Consider the following 18,752-nt stretch of genomic DNA (forward strand, 5'->3'; position numbering starts at 1 on the left):
TGTTCATATACCCAAACAAAGCCATTAGAAGAAGTATCATGTGGTCAACTGTTCGAGCATACCGTTGCAATTGTATTTGTTGAAATTTGATTGGTGACTGGCCTTAGACCACCATAGATAAGCCCAACATGTTTTTAAAAGTACTAAAAAAGGTTTCATCATGTCTTGAGATCTGAGAACTGGGTTCTTGTGATTTTTGGAGAGCGAATTCATAAAATCATTATGAACAAACCAAATGAATTTCTCACCTATCTAGTGCACAATTTTCAAGAAATTAGCCACTGTCACCTATATCCAATTTGCCTTTCACTTGAGATCCGTGCATATGTTGGCTCTGATCTTTAGATGGGAAATGCACTATATGAAAAGAAACAAAGACACAAAGATATAGGCAATTCTAGTTCATGATTTCCTAGAAAATGACCACTGTCACCTAAAGCCATTTTCCTTTTATCTAGAAATACATGTATAAAAAAGCTCTAACTTTTGGCATAGAAATGCAATGGGATAGTTGAAACCTGCCTGCAAAATTTTAGAAAACCCAGTTTCACTTTGTGAGAAAATGGTTAAGAAAAACATTACTGCAATTTGTGATGCAATTCCACTAGAATCGCTTGCAGTCAGTTTGAAAGTGCTTCTCAGCAAGAAGTTTTGTATTCTATCATCATCATCAGTTGGGTTACCATAAAAGTGCTAACAAGTGATTTTATTTATTATGCATTGAAAAATGGAAGCAACATTCAATTTGGGTTGGTGAATTCATAATAGTGGGTTACACTTTCAGCGATGAAAAAAAGGTTGTCATTTGACAAAAATAAAATTTTACATCCTTTCAAATGAATGGGATATTTCGAGCGAAGAGATATTTGTGTTCGCTCAAAAGAAGTATTTCGAAATGAATGGCCCTATTTTGGTGGGTTCATTCGAAGGTCTCGTTGGCCTATTTTTTTATTAATAAAAAAAGGGTTTGAGTGAATAGCCCCTTCAAATGAACTCTTTGATATAGGGTCCTTTATAAAAAAAAAGGTATAATTGTTAAAAATGACAGTTACATTGCCGTTTTTGATATCAATGAAGAGGAGCCAAACCAACCTACAAACATTGAACCAAAAATAGCTTTATCAACTACAAATTCATCTCATTCACATCTACACTAGGTTGGTGATCCAAGCTTCTTTGTTCCATCCAATTTCATTCATTTAGCTCATTCTCATTCAGCTCTTGCTTTGAATGATTTCAATTTCATCTAAGTTTCTATTTGTATCTTTCATTGTCTATTCATGAATGTTCTCTTTGTATCTTTTATCATATATTCATGTGTGTTCTTTATGTGATCTTTTTGTTGAACTGTGAGAGTTAATAGAGATAAAAGATAAAAGATAAAAATTTTCATAAAAACTCTTGATAATGTTGCTCCTATAAAAACTAAGATTTTCAACTCAACTTGTTACCTGTTGGTGAATACAAATTTAACCCTAGGAGAACTAAACATTTATCAAGAGTATAGCGAAATGGTGGAGGTGCGATTTATCACCAACACTAACATGTATTAAAAATGTTTGTAAAGTGATTTCCTCACAAGAATTATGTTCCAACTGAGTCATTAAGTTAGTAAGACTGACTTTATTCAAACCTTTGCTAAACTAACATATTCACAAGCATTGTACCCCAATGGAGCCTATAGTGTAACAGGATTCAATATCATATTTTTAAGAGACATGACTGTACAAATGTGGTCCCAATAGCTCAACAATATAGTAAGAAATTCAATGAAAAATACTTTAAACAAAAATTCCTCAAATAGGCATTAAAATGAAGTAATAAGCATTAGTTCATGGTTATGGGTGAACAAGAAGTAATTATAAGTAGATAAAATATTGTGTAAGAAGATGAAATTTCAACAACGCAACAATTTCATTGTAGTCTACCCTAGGCAATTGTCAATATCCTTTGGCTACAATCCTTGCCTTATGTTTTTGCACATCACGATTTACATGCAATTTTATTTTGTAAAATCATTTAACTATCATCACATATTTTTTCGTATGGAATACTCCCTAACTCTCATGTTTGATTATTTCAATAGCATCTATTTTCTCATCCATTGCATTTACTAGAATTTATTCTTTCATTGCTTCTTCAAAATTAATTGGATCATCTACATGTGAATATAAGAAAAAAAAAAGAAGTCATAGTTGCATTATTTTCATCTTCATTTTTCTCATTAATCTCTCTTAAACTTATTATTTTGGTCTTCGTAAGCTTTCTAATGTGTGTTTTGACCTGTCACTTGAACTTGTGGAATGTGAGCTTTATGGTCCAACACCAAGAGTCCCAATTGAAGATGGTATTTGTTGAACATTGATGGAGCATTTTATTTAGTGCGTAGGGCTACCCTTATGCTTGAGGATAGTATCACTTGACCAATTTGTTAACCTTGAATGGGTGTAGTAGGAGTGACATTTAGAGGAGTACATACTGGTATAAAATCTTTGTTTTCTTCTCATGGTAAGTTGGTTGTAATATTGATTGTTTTATCCAAACTTACATCCCATGCTTCATCTTCTATAGATTGCACACCTCTAGTGATTATGACTCTCTTGATTATTGGATTATGTATCTTTTTTTCCTTTGATTCATCACTATAACCTATAAATATGTATTTTTCTCCTTTGTTATCTAGTTTTCTTCTTTATTCATCTAGGACTTATACATATGCCACACATATATATACTCTCATATGAGAAATATTATGTTTTCTTCCACTTCATGTTTCTTCCAAAATTTATATTGGTGACGCTTTTGATGAAACATCTATTCATTATACATGTTGTACATGCTACAAGTTCAACCCAATACTCATTTATGAAGTGTGTTGCTTTCAACATGTTCCTTGATATTTCCATGATTGTCCCACTTTTCGTGCCAGCCACACCATTTTGTTGAAGGGTATACCTTGTGGTAAATTGTTTGTGGATACCTTTATGTGGAATCATCATTGAATGTGAAGAAGTAGTAGGTTCCAGTAATTGAAGGTATTTCCATTGGTCCATACAAATATGAGTGAACAATCTCCACTGGCATTTTTGCACGTATAGACCTTCATATTCCCTATTTTGTTTACCCAAGATACAACCTTCACATATTCTATTTTGTTTTTCTATTAAGGGCAACCCCTTGACCATTATTTTCTTATATAATATAAGTTTGAACCTCCAATGTTTAAGTGTTCAATTCATAAGTTCCATAAGCAATTTTCATCTTTAATTTCTTCATCAAAGATTATTTGGGCGATTGTTGTAGTTTTCTCTTCTTCCTCTCGTGAGTTTGTTGAAGGATGTTCTTGAGCAAATTCTACCTTCAAATTTGGTTTAAACCTTAAGGAAAATATTTTATTGCTTCTCATTAGGACCTTGGCTATAAGATGGTTACTAGGAAATTTATCTAAAATTGTGTGGTTTTTTTATGAAAAATATTCTATGCCCCTTTTGAACAAGCTACTCTATACTCATGAATTTATGCTTCAAGCTAGGAAAAAAATACACATTTGAGGTAAAAAATCTCCACCCTTGTTAGGTTAGAATGTTGAAATTTTCTTTTCCCATAACTAAAACTTTGTTATCATTCCCAAATCTGACATCTAATTTTACACTTCCATCCAAACTAGAAAATAGTTCTAAGTTCCATATCGTATGATTGCTACAATAGCAGTGTAATAACCATGTCTTTTTCATTTTCTTGTGCAACATAAAAAGCGATTCACATATTTCTTTGGTAAAATTGGACTTTTTTTTGTCTAGAATCATATTGTTTCTTGCTAAATTCATTTAAATAATGCTCATAGTTCTTGTAGTGATGATATTAAATTGAAGAATTATCATACCCTTGGTTCTGAGGCTGATTTGGAGTTGACATTTGATGGTTTCCTCTTCCACTTGAGTTCTCACTTGAGTTTGATGATTTGGTTCTTCCACTTCTATATGAGTTTCTTTTTCTACCTTTGAAATTTGATCTTTATCTACTTCTACCATGGTTGATTAAGATTTGTGTCTTGAAGGCATGCTCCAACCTTGAATTTGCTGACCGACTTATCCTATGCTTATGAGAAATGAGAGATGCATGCAACTGATCATCTAAAAATTGTGAAAGATTAACTGTTTCTTCTGTGGCCACCACAATAGATTCAAATCTTTTAAGAAAAGTTTTTATAATTTTCTCAGCCACTCTCCTATCTTCAAGAGTTCCAACATGTAATCTTGTGAACAAAACAATACCTCCATTATGATTACCCAATAGTTATAATTTTTGCTATTAAACTGAAGAAACTGAACAAATCAAAAGAGCATTAAATGATATGTATAAGAAATCTACAAAGAAGATTATGAAATATGTTTTTCGTTTCAAGACTGCAGGTTTTTTTTTGGAGTGAATAAGAAGACACGGTAAGCTGAAAGAGAATGTAATACAAACCAATTTCTGAGTCTTTCATTGGTCTTGTATGCAGCTATCTGCTGTCTCGAGCTACTTCCCACGCCATTCAACACTTCTTCAGCCTGCATAGCGCTTTGATTTTCTTGTCTTTTTTCCCAGGTTGGCTGCCTTCCAGATGCTTAAGCAGCCTTCTAACTTCTTCATTTTTTCTAATGTTGTTTTAAAACTGCACATATATATGACTATATTAATTTTTATATCTCATCTATTTCAACCTTGCCTTAGAAACATCAAACAAAAACTAAGAATGAAAACAAAACCATTAACTTGAAAACCATATACATTGAACACTTTAAAAAATATTAAATATAATCATGTTATTAAAATATATCACATTGTAAACTAAAACAAAAAAAATAATCATGTTATTAAAATATATTCTAAATAAAATTTTAAAATTGTATTTAGTATTTTCAAATTTTATAAAAATTTGTAAAACAAAAGAGAGAAAGGAAATCTAAATTATATGAAATATAGCATTATTTTGCTTTTCTCTAGAGTACAAAATTTTAACACATAGGATTAGAACCCTTAAAATGGAGATTGTTGACAACAAGAGAAGACTACATAATCCAATTGGGGTTATTATTCAATGGGTGGGTGTTTCTGGATGGGTGGAGGTTTCTCAAAGCTATACCTAGGAAGGCTATATATTCCAGACATCTTTATGAATAGATTGCGATATTTTATAGACATCTTAGGAATGGATTGCTAATTTTACCTATCTTGTTAACAAAATCATATACTCATTGTAATCATTATAATGATTCACTCTAATTATTATTCTCCTCTTGATGTTTGGTAATCAATATAATTGGAAATTTCAAATTAATTGTATCAAAACATTAGGAAGCATTATTATGGTAATAAAGTCAATTAAATATGGATCCACACTGATAATAAAAGAAACATAATTGCAATGCAAATAAATTATTCTATTGATTAATAGATTACAACAATTTCTTTATAATGAATGAACTACAATTGCTACATCATATAGAGGTGTTAGATACATTCAAAGAGTTCAAAAGCTTATCTTAAACATATTCCGCAGTAATTAATCCATCAAGCAATACTTTGGTAATAAATTCAGTTAATTATAAATGCATCAAATGGAGAATCCATACAAGAAATAAAAGAAATGCAGAATTGGATAAATTGTTCTACTGATTCAATAGATAATGAATGAACTACAATTCTCACATTATATAGAGGTGTTAGATACATTCAAAGACTTCTAGAAACTTGTCTTGGAAAAATTACATGATTAGTCTCCCCTATTATGTGTGGTTATTACCACTTTCTCTCCTTCTATAGAGGGCTTCAATTATTTTTTGACAAAACATTGTGACCTTTTCTATGTCTCAGATATAAATTTCTCAAACAAATTGATGTTAGTGGCTTTATGAGATACCCTCAAAAACTTCAATATCCCAAGAACTAAAACACAAATAAATATCCCTATTGATTAAAGCGATTAAAATACCTATATCAAATAACATAACATATATAAATCGCCTTATTGTTTCAAGAGATTACATTTATTTCTTGATAACCATCAAATATATTACAAAAGATTTTTGATCAACATCAAATATCAAAACATAGATAAATTGCCTTGATAATGATTTCTTTAGTGCTTCTTCACTCATAATTAAAACACAAACAAATTGCTCTATTGGTTCAAAAGATTACAATAACTTCTTGACAAAATATCAAAACATAGATAAATTGCTATGTTGATTCAAGAAATTACAAGACCTTCTTGATCACATATCAAAAGACACATAAATTTCTCTATTCATTCAAGAGATTACAAGAGATTCTTGATTAAATAATGAAACACAGATAAAACAACCTATTGATTCAAGAGATTACAATAGCTTCTTAATTAGCATCAAATATCAAAACATAGATAACTTACCCTATCACCTTTTATTGCTACCTTCTTCTTTAGCTATGGCCGGATTTAATGATTTCTTCAAAAGCCTCTTGATCACCATCAAATACCAAAACACAAATAAAATTCCCTACCACCTTTTATTGCTACCTTCTTCAACTATGGTTGAGTCTAATGATTCCTTCTTCTTCAGCTATGATTGCTATGACTAGATCTAATATTTTCAGTGCTTCTTCACATAAAATTAAAACACAAATAATGGAGATTACAAGAGCTTATTATGAAATGTCAAAAAAAAAAATTAAAACACAAATAAATTTCCCTATTGATTACAAGAGCTTCTTGATCAAATAGTTTAACACAAATAAATTGCCCCATTGATTCAAGAGATTACAATAGCTTCTTGATCACCATCAAATATGGAAACATAGATAAATTACCCTATCACTTTTTATTGCTACCTTCTTCTTTATCTACGGCTGGATCTAATGATTTCTTCAAATACAAAACATAGATAAATTTCCCTACTACTTTTTATTTCTACCTTCTTCAACTATGGCTAGATCTAATGATTTCTTCTTCTTCATCTATGGCTGGGTCTAATAATTCTTTCTTCAACTATGGTTGGATCTAATGATTTCTTCAGTGTTTTTTCACATGAAAATAAAACACAAATAAGTTATTCTATATTTCTACCTTCTTCTTTAGCTATGGATGGATCTATTTCAGGAGATTACAAGAGCTTCTTATGAAATATCAAAACACAAAATTGAAACACAAATAAGTTGCCTTATTGATTATAAGAGATTCTTGATCAAATAATTTAACATAGATAAACTGCCCTATTGATTCAAGTTATTATAACAACTGCTTGATCACCATAAATTATAAAAGCATAAATAAATTGCCCTGTAAGTTTGTACTGCTACCTTCTTCTCTAGCTATTGCTAGATATAATGATTTATTCAAAATCTTCTTGATCACCATCAAATATCAAAACACAGATAAATTGTCTTTATCACTTTTTATTGATACCTTATTCAACTGTGACTGGATCTAATGATTCCTTCTTCTTCAGCTATGGCTTGATCTAATGATTTCTTCATAGAAAATTAAAACAACAGATATATTACCCTATATTGCTACCTTCTTCTTCAGCGATGGATGGATCAGGAGACTACATGAGCTTCTTATGAAATATCAAAACACAAAATCAAAACACAAAATTAAAATGCAAATAAATTGTTCTATTGATTCAAGAGATTACAAGAGTTTAATATGAAACACAAATAAATTGCCCTCTTGATTTAAGAAATTAGAAGAGTTGCTTGATCAAATAACAAAACCCAACTAAATTGCCCTACTGTTCAGGAGATTACAATAGCTCCTTGATCAAATAGCAAAACACAAATTAATTGCCCTATTAACTCAAGCTTCTGGATCACCATCAAATGTCAAAACGCAAAATATAGATCAATTATCCTATTTATTCAACATATTACAAGCCCTATTGTTCTATTGATTCAATATATTACAATAGCTCCTTGAAGCATTTTCAAAGATCAGACTAACTCATAATGAAAAAATTAGGATTGCCTCATTATATAGACTTCAAAAAAAATCCTAAAAACTTGAAAATAAAGAAAAAAACTAAAACAGATTCTTCTTGATCAAATATCAAAGATCGGACCAATTGTCTGCCTCATTATTTAGACGTCTTCCAAAAACTTAGAAACTTGTTTTAAAAACTTAAAGATGAAAAAGAAACAACTAAAACAGATTTTAGAAAAAACTAAAACTTAAAAACTAAAACAGATTTTACTCCCTAGTCATGCTAAATAAAACTAAGTGAAATGACTTGGCGACAAATAGCTTTTGATCTTCATTGATATTCTAAATGTCGACACTATCTTTGCTTTGTTTGGGAAATTCTGTTCTGCAGACAGGACAAGTATTCTGCCGCTCCAACCATTGGCGAATGCATTTAGTATGGAATATATGATTCTCATTACAAGGCATCTCGCATGCTTGTTCCTCCACCAGAAAATTATCAAGGCAAATTGCACATATGGAGCCTTCACTAATATGCTTGTATGAGATTTCTTTCATCGTCTCCTTTCTTGCAGGTACATATCCGACTTCATCAAACACTTCATTGACTGCACTACGGAGTCTTTCAAGGAATGCATCCATGGTATTAGGATCACTCAGATGATTTGCAAATGACCCATATGCGCCATCCTCTTCTCCTATCTGCCGAACAAAAGCTTCGACATCCATATTTCTTCTATTCGTTACTATTATTATACGGATGATTGGGCTTAAAAAGTTTTGGTGTATGAACATAACATCTCCTCCCTCTATATATAGTAAGCTTCCATACACCCTAAAGCTCATATATTAACTCTACCAACTTTTTCATCAATTTCAATGTCACAAATTTTTAAAACCACGACCTTATTTTTATTAGATTTAGTCGAAATTCAACCCTCGTGCAAATTAATTTAATATATATAATTTCTTCTTTTCTTGGGCCTTGCAATGTGGGAGGTAGACCACTAGCATTGTGTTTATATAAGGCTCTAAAAATTCAAATTTCCATTATAATCTTAAAAGAAGAATGAAATCGTTAATGTTGAATATTAAATATTTCTTTAAAATATTAAAAAAAAATATTTAGAAGTTTATTACAAAAATTTTAGTACCTTTGTTTTAATATATTTGAACTCTTATATTTATTTAGATTAATAACTATAAATTAAATAGGGTTTGAAATATTAAAATGGTCCCTAAATGAAAATTAAATTTTTGTAAAATATCACAAAGTCTATAGCAGTAATCAAAGAAAGTAATTTTAAATAACATAAAATATAAATTAAATTAAAAAATTTAATATTATAATAATAATAAATTGTTTGATTTTCTATTCCAAATATGAGTTACTAGTTTATGTGGAGTATTGATGAAGTCAAGTATTGTCAATTTTGGAATATGAGTTAAGAGGGTGATTTTGAGGCTATAGAATATTATTTTTATTATTATTTATGTAAATTTGAACTATCATAGTAATTACCTATGAGTGGGGCTCATAAATTAATGTTTAAAAAGTGTTTTAGAAACACCTAGAAGCTTGAGAAGTGTCATTGAAGATTAGTGATGAGTTTAATTAGAGAGAAATCTAACTTTGGAAGGGAGCCTTTCAAGTAAGAAAAGGGGTGTCACATAATAAATTTTCTCAAAAAAATAAGGATCTTTTAGAAGCCTTATTTGTTTTGATGAGATACTATCCTATTTTACTTTATTTATTCTTTTAGTCTTAAGAATCTTCTGGACATCTTAATTGTTTTTATTGATATTTATGTAAAATTGAACTCCTATTGTAATAACCGATGAGCGGAGCTCCTATTTTATTGTGTAGAAAGTCTTTTACAAGTATCTAGATGCGTAAAAAGTGTCTTAGAAGATTAGCGACAAGTTTCTATTGTGGCCTCTCTAACCCGTTATCGTTTATCGTTAGAGCAAGAATAGTTATACTAGATCCAGTTGTCCCCCCTAAAATTCCAAGAGGTCTATTTTCCACTTGTTGCTGACCGGGTGAATGAAGGGACCCACACCTCAAGAATAAATCTATAGTGATAGCCCCCTAACCGGGGATCCCACTATGCACAATTTCTTGGGGTGGGGGGATGATCCTGATCCAGAGGGAAGGTTATGCTAGGTAACCTGAGCATATGTTAAACCCTTTAATAGGGGGGCCCATTGGCGGATATGGGTCCCATTTCATACAATATCAAGTTATCTCCCCTGCCAAAAGTAGTGGTTAGAGTAGGGTGGGGTTAACTCCCTGCCCTATAGATAGTAGGGAAGTAGTAGAGTGCAAAGGTTTAAGAGACATAACTTTGAAAGCAACCTTTCCAATAAGAAAAAGGACTGTCATATAATTAATTTACTAAAAATATTAAGGATCTTTTAAAAGTCTTAGTGGTTTTTATGATATAATATCCTATCTTATCTTATTTATTTATTTAGTCCTAAGAATCTTATAGAAATCTTAGTTGTCTAAAAATATATTTATCTCATATGTTATCTCATAATTTAAAATTCAAACATTTGTCACAATCTTTTTGAATCCAATGTGTTATGTTACCCTATATGGTAAATATACCCTTATGAGAAAGGGCATCATATGGAATACATGTTGCATCCCCCTCTCTCTCTCATGGGTATGGAGATTTGTTGGAGTTGTATATTGGTGTGTAAAATATGAAAGTGGCTCCTAAATAAAAATTTAATATGTTTCCTATATCCTAGAGTATATAGTGGTAATCAAATTCAATAATTTTGAATAAAATAAAAATTAAACTACATTTATAAATTTAAATATTAAAATAATAAATTATCTTATTTTTTTTATAAAATTTGAATTTCTAGTTTATGTGGAGTATTGATGAAGTCTTGTAATGTCAATTTTTGAGTTTGAGGTTAAGAGGGTGATTTTGAGGTTATATAGTATTATTTTTATTACTATTTATTTGAAAATTAATAACTTTAGTAATAACCTTTGAGTGGACATCATATTTTAATGTATAAAAGTTGTTTTAAAAACATCTTGAGGTTTGCAAAGTGCCTTAGAATATTAGTGACAACTTAGCTTAGAGAGAAATCTAAATTTGGAATGCAACCTTTCAAATAAGAAAAGGGGTGTCACATAATAAATCTACTCAAAATAGTAAGGATCTTCTAGAATTCCTTAAATAGAACACATAATACCACTATCTCTTCATTGATAGAAAGAGAAAAAATATAAGGACGACTTGACACATAATGCAACATTCAAATATTCATCTGAGATGAATCTCTTAAGGCTAAACAAGAGTACATATTTCTTCACTAATTTCAAATATCACTCATTAATATTTGAGTTTCACTACAATAGCATAGAGTAATTTCAAATCATAATAATATAGGCTAATGAAAGAGAGTAACAACAAATGACTCAAGACCCATATCTCAGAAATGAAATTACAAGAGCTAAAATCATGGATAGTGTAAAATACTCTCTTGCACATAGAATTTCAACATTCACTTCAAATATTCAAAACAAATGAAAAATGCAATTTAGGCACAGTCTGATACGTCTTCCTCTTTCATTGCATCCATTGAAATTAAAGTCGAAGAAATATTAAAAATTCCATTAAAACATTAAATTCACATAGCCAACTACTAATCCTTCATAATCTGAATCCCCTTTTACCAAAACATGAAAATACTTATAGAATCCAAAATCACAAATCCTAAAGCTTCCTAAAAACATAACCATTCTCACACCTTAATTTATGGAAGGATCCCCCTAATTACTTCTGCACTCCCCTTCATTAATGGTCTCAGCCTCATCATTTTGAGGTATTACATTTAGAGCCATTTCAATACTAGCATTTGGAAACATTCTAGCATCAATGTGGAGGTAGATATGGTAAATGGGTTGGGCAGATTTGAACATATTTAAACAATAGTACTCTTTGCATGTACATTTTATGTTTGCCACCATACTTAGAAATTCAATCATTAGAGTGCATTTTAAATATGTTAGGCAAGTGTTTTGGTTACATGGTTAATTGTTGAGCCATTGTGTGGGTTCAACTATGTATTTGTTTGGAGTGACATTAAGATTAGAGAATGAACAATACAGTTCATAGTGATTGAATCAGAGTTGATAACATTGTGAGACAATCATCCTAAATTAGTGTTCATATAGCCAAACAAATCTATTAGAAGAAGTATCATGATGTCAACTGTTTGAGCATACAGTTGCAATTGCATTTGTTTAAATTTGATTGGTGACTAGCCTTAGACTACCATAGATAAGTCCAACATGTTTTTTAAAAGTACTGAAGAAGATTTCATCATGTCTTGAGCTCCGAGAACTAGGTTCTTGCGATTTTTGTATAGAAAATTTAGAAACTAATAATAAACAAATCAAATTAATTTCACGTCAATATAGTGCACAATTTTCAAGAAATTGGCCAATGTTTGTAATACCCACCAACATACCCTAGAGACAACTATTAATCTAGCTAACAAATAGAGATAAATTTTTTTTAAAACATCAACTAATGCAAAATAAATAACTATCATCACTCAAGATCATAGATTAACAACTACATGAACAAATACAACATTATGACCATAAGAAAATCCATAGCATTATAAATGCAAGCGAAAATAACATCATAACCATTATCATCTCAAAACATACATATATCCATTCATTCTCTTCCCCAAGGTATCTTAACGCCACTAATTGCTAATATCATAACCTAACACATCCATACCATGAAATCATTAACGTCCATTTTATTTAAGTCCTACTCAAGTACTTTCTTCCTATCTTTAGATTATGAGCTACCAAATGCATTTATTCATATCGCTATTATCTTTCTAGGTTCATTTTAAACAACTAGATGAAATGTTCCTATCTCCTATCTTTATCCATTATTCACCTATTACATCATGAATCTATATACATATACCCTTTCATACATATGGAACTAGATTATTTCCTTAAGAAAGACTGTTGCACATCTCATCAAGATTACTATCCTTATGCATATGGAAGATTATAATCGCAAGCACTTATCTACTTCCAAATAGGATTCCAAGCTACTAAACAAATTCAAGAATCATATGATACTACAAGCATAAACATAATATAATTATTCAATCTCCTAATTCAACATAGGATCTCATTCCTAAAATTGTGAACATTTCTACAATGTGAACCATATAATAATACATCATCTTAATCCATTACAAGTCATAGTCTCTACATCATAAAGTCCTATTACATAATAGTGCATGGTACAAGTACACAGTCACTTCTGTTATATCATATCCTAATGCATAATAGTACAAGTTTCATAGGTACATATCCTTCTTTCACATTTACAAGTCATCATGATACAATGTTATCTCCTAGTATAGAAATAAACTCAACATAGTGAATAATCAGTGTCCATATAAATCTATAGCTATTCATTCATTTCTATATTCCAATGATAACTAACAATAAGGATTAACATATTTCAAGACAAGGCATACATGATTGTAAACATATTCACTGGCACACACAAGATATACACAAGACAATCCAATCGTATCACTCAATCATTTAATTCCCCTCTAATCTAAAATCACATACACAATTGAATATCCATTTACATAACATTCTGGAATCAACCTACTACAAGTCCTAATACATATGTTCACGAGAAACTGATCACATAGTCTACTTTACTATTACATCTTTCTTGAGTTACAAACCACATGATATCTATTCCCAACTACATAGATTATGCTTCAAGATCCATCTACATGATGAGTTAACATAAATCCATGTCCACGCATGCAATCATCCAATGAATAACATCCCAATTGAAGAAGGCATCAAACCACCTGACTATGTGGAAACATCCCTTGTGCTAGGAGATGCCATGGGGTTCCACCTAACACTTAAGACCTAGGCTAACACCTAATAACCAAGGGACTAAACATGACAACCACAAAATAACAACGAAGAACAATGTATCAAATTACCTCACAAGGCTAATAAAAAATCAATAAATCCCAAAGGCATAATGATAACGTACACACTTAGGGAAGAGTGTCATCACATACTATCCTCACAAAGAAGGGGCCACACCACACCTTGATAGACATGTGAACAATCTCCACCTTGGAGACAATCAGGGGAGATCGATTTACCACTCCAATGGTCTTCGCAAGCTCATCCCAAGTCAACAGTCAAGGGCTATGAGGTGGGGAACCAAAAAAAAAAAATTATCTTGTTTAAGTAAATTCTTATTTACCCAAACCCAATAATCAAATTATTAGTGAACTATCACTTGCAATTAAACATAAACTTTTCATGGGGTCCCATTACAGTTCTAGACTCTAAGCATTATCTCTAGGAACCTCTTCGAGCTTAATGCTCATGACCCTGGTCCTACACATGCAAGAACCCACTCACCCTAATCATGGACCAATACCTTAGGTTGAAATATGTATTAAAAGAACATCACAACAACATCATGAAGACTTAAACACAATCACGACATCATATCAAGATTTATATACCCAATTACAAGAAAGAGCCTTCACCAAAATAATACAACAATGAACCAAGGCATAAACATGAGTTCAAAGGATAATCCAAAACAAATTCCAATACTCAACAATGCGGCAAGAACATCCCACTAGAGCTCTCATAAACATTCCTCAATATCGAGGTATTCTTCCTTTCATTGGAGCAACTCAACATGAACAATATCATCAATGGTAAGGCACAAGTCCTCTTACTGGAGCACAAAAAAAAACATGTAATTATCATGATGACATCATAAAAACCTCTAAGGAAATCAATGCAATCACAAATTCCCAAATTCAAACAAATCAATCACAATGACCAAAACTAATAAAACATGCACCCCAAAGCAATTCAGCACATCCAAAACCTAAAATGACACATTTGAGAGATAAATTAGCTCTCCCATGACATATTTTGGCATTTTGGAGCTATACTTTTGTGTTTTGGTGCCAAACAATAGCGTTTTGGGTTCAAAGAGCAAAAACCAATGAAAACACACATTTTATGTAATGAAACTTGACTAGATTGCACATAGGCTTGGTTAATCACAAAAATGACTCTCCCAGGAGGTGTGGGAGGATAAAATAATACCTTTAAAACATAAAACTTGTATTCAAAAGTCATACAAATGGATTTTAACATCAAATCCCTGCACCTCCTTTACACAAACTTGCACAGAAAGACACCAAGTTTACATAGAAACTCATGGACATGCAGTATATCATAATGGGAGATAAAATAAAAATAAAAAAGAATATTAAATCCCAAGAAGAATACAAGGAAGGGAATACGTAAATTTAAAAATATAATATACAAAATAAACATCCCCAATAATAGATGACGAAGGCAGATCCCGAGAAACAGAAAAACATAGCGAATTGCAGTAAAACACAAAATATTATGTTATTATATCTGAAATCAAACTATTTGAAATACATCCAATTACAATCTAGAGTAATAAATCCTCAATCATTGCAACACACAACTTACAAAGTTTTCGGAAAACCCTTATAAAACAATTTCCAACCTAGAAACTAACTCCCAAAAACTCAACTCCAAAAGCTATTGCAAGTTTCCTCAAATGAGTCCTAAATAGCCTTCCACCATTTTGGAGCTGAAATTAAAATTTATAAATTACCAATTGGTGGACAAAGGCAAAAACAAGAAATTGGAAATATGAAAATACAACCAGATTCAAAAATTAAAACTTTTCGAAAAATTGTCCAACTCCTGGCAGCCATAACTTTTCATCCGGGAATCGGATTTACAAACTATTTGAAGCATTAGAAATATCTCTATGTGTAGAGTATGCTTAGGGTTTTCTCCGCTGATTCCCACCATTTTTTGTGCTCGTTCAACACAGTTTAATGACTCAAATTTGACTTGGAAGATTTTTTTTCAATTTTTTAGGAAACTGAAACTTGAATAACTTTCAAACAGTTAATGATTTTAATTTGATTCTTTCACAGAGTGCTTATTTTTTCCTCCTTAAGATTCTTGCAAATTTTGGGCTCCATCCACCTTCAAATATAGACTTGCTATTTTTGGCAGTTGGCTAGAGAAAGCAGCTTGTCAATTTTGAGAGTTGAAATCTCTTATTCGTCTAAGAGGGTATCTAGAAATACAAAAAAATTAAAAGAAAACTTAAAAAAAAGAAATATTTTTGTGTGATACAGGATTGGCCATACACCATTGCATGCTCTTGCATCAAACACCTTGGGTAGATTGAGAAGTGACCCCATAATGTCTCAGCTGATTGAGGACAACCCAGATGATCAACCTCTTCCTTGGAAAACCGTGAAGAATATTCAATAGGTCTTTCCGTCCATTTCAATAGATACTCCTCATACTACCTATTTCTAGTTCTCCTCCTCATGCAACTATCCAAAATTGCTTTGATCTCCTCCTTCTCTGAAGTAGGTGCAAGTATTTTGTATTGTACTATTGTTGGTTCCTCCTTTGTGCTACCTTCATGATATTTTTTTATATCTGAAATGTTGAACATAGAGTAAATATTAATTTATTCTAGCAACTCTACCTCATATGTGTTTCCAAATTCATGCTTCTTCAAGATTTTGCAGGGACCAAACTTCTTCATCTTCAGCTTATTGTATGTCCCCACTAGAAACCTTCCTTTCCTCAAATGGACCATCACCTCGTCATATAGCTGAAACTCCTTATACCTCCTTTTTTGATCTACCTTAACCTTATGCTGCAGATTTATCACATTGATGTGCTTCTTCACCTCTTCACGTATATTATTGGTGTGTTTTGCAAATTCTTCGGCTCCGGCACTTGTATCCATCACATAGTCCATCTTCCTCAATTCTAGAGCGGTCCTTGGATTGCCTCCATACAAAATTTGGAATGGTGATCTACTAGTGCTCCTATTGACAGAATGGGTGTAAGAAAATTCTTCCTGTCATAATATCAGATCCCATCCCTTGGGTTTGTCTCCTAGCAAGAATCTCAGTAGGTTACCTAGACTCCTATTCACCACTTAAGTATACCCATCGGTTTTTAGAAGGTGTGCAAAACTAAACTTCAATTATGTCTTTAATTTTTATCACAAGGTACTCCAAAAGTATCCAACAAATTTGGTATCAGGATTTGAAACAAATACTTTTTGGTAAACCATGTAGTCTTACCACCTCCCTAAAGAACAAATCAACAATGTGGACAACATCATGGGTCTTCTGACATGGGATGAAATGTGTCATCTTTGAAAACCTATCAACTACTAGCAATATTGAATCATTCCCTCTCTGAGTCCTTGGTAAACAAAGAACAAAATCCATACATATATTTTCCGATGGCCTCTCAGTTACAGGTAATGGCTGATATAGCCCTGTATTCTGGCTTATCCCAACCAATGTATCCTACCATTCCTCCACTGTGCTTCTGTTTGAGAAAATTCTTCCTCATAGAGCTCCTAGGAACGCACAATTAGCCTCCCTTGAACACCATACCATCCTAGATTACGAAATCCAACGGCCTTGTCCTGTCCAAAGTAACAAGCTCCTTGCAAGATTTTCAAGCCTCTACAAAATATGGATTCTCGGGATAGAAATGTCTTGAGTTCATTGAACCCCACCACGTAAAACTATATCTTTGTCAGCAAAATATTCCTCCTACTCAATGCATTTGCAACTCTGTTAGACCTCCCACTTCTATGCTTCAAAACAAAAGTGTAACTCTACAAAAAATCCACCCATTTCAAATGTCTATGATTCAATATTCCCTAACTATTCAAATACTGCAATGCTTGATGATTAGTATACAAAACAAATTCCTTTGGCAATAGATAGTGTCTCCATTTATTTAATTCTTAAACTATTGCATAAAATTCTTGATCATAAACATAATATTTCTTCTTTGCATCATTTAGTTTTTCTCTAAAATAAGAAATGGGCCGACCTTCCTATCTCAAAACAACTCCAATGGCATTACCACTAGCATCACAGTCCACCTGAAACACCTTATTGAAATCTGGAAAGGATAAAACAGGTTGCTACATAAACTTCTTCTTCAACATATTAAAACTATTTTCCACCCCATACTCCACATGAATTCTTTCTTATTCCCTGTAATTGTTTTAGTCAGGGGTGCACAAATGCTACTAAAGTTTCTAATGAGCTTCCTTTAAAAACTTGGTGAACCATGGAAAGATCTCAACCCACTAACAGTCCTTGTGGTAGTCAATTCCATAATAGCCTTCACCTTCTCTGTGTGCATCTTAAGACCTTCTCCCGAGACAACAAACCTCAAGTACTCTAACTCCTTCACAAAAGTACACTTCTTCAAAATAATCAGCAATTTCTCCCCTCTCAGCTTCTCAAAAACTCTATGAATATCCATCAAATTCTCCTCCAATGTCTTACTAAAAATCAAAATATCATCAAGGTACACAATAAAAAACTTACAGAAAAATTCCTTCAATACCTCATTCATGAGCTGCATGAATTTTCTCGATGCATTGGTTAGCCTAAAAGGCATGACTAAAAACTTATACAAGCTTTATTTAGTTTTGAAGGCGGTCTTCCACTTGTCCCCCTCTCTAATGTTGATTTTGTGATATCCACTCTTAAGATCAATCTTTGTGAAGTACTCCGCTCCACTCAAGCAGTCCATAACATCATCTATCATTGGCAGGGGAAATCTGTACTTGATTGTTATCTTGTTTATGGCCCTGGAGTCTGTACACATCCTTCATTCTCC

At 31.9% G+C, this 18,752-nt stretch overlaps 1 protein-coding gene across 1 annotated transcript; it reads right to left on the reverse strand.

Annotated features, from left to right (window-relative positions):
* Window positions 1–8,284: 8,284 nt before the first annotated feature.
* On the reverse strand, window positions 8,285–8,671 carry LOC131028184 (E3 ubiquitin-protein ligase SIRP1-like). The gene has a single exon (XM_057958429.2). The coding sequence runs from the start codon at window positions 8,669–8,671 to the stop codon at window positions 8,285–8,287; it is 387 nt and encodes a 128-aa protein (XP_057814412.2).
* Between the last annotated feature and the right edge of the window lie 10,081 nt (window positions 8,672–18,752).

The sequence above is a fragment of the Cryptomeria japonica genome, chromosome 1 (genome assembly GCF_030272615.1).
Source record: "Cryptomeria japonica chromosome 1, Sugi_1.0, whole genome shotgun sequence".
Classification (NCBI taxonomy): domain Eukaryota; kingdom Viridiplantae; phylum Streptophyta; class Pinopsida; order Cupressales; family Cupressaceae; genus Cryptomeria; species Cryptomeria japonica.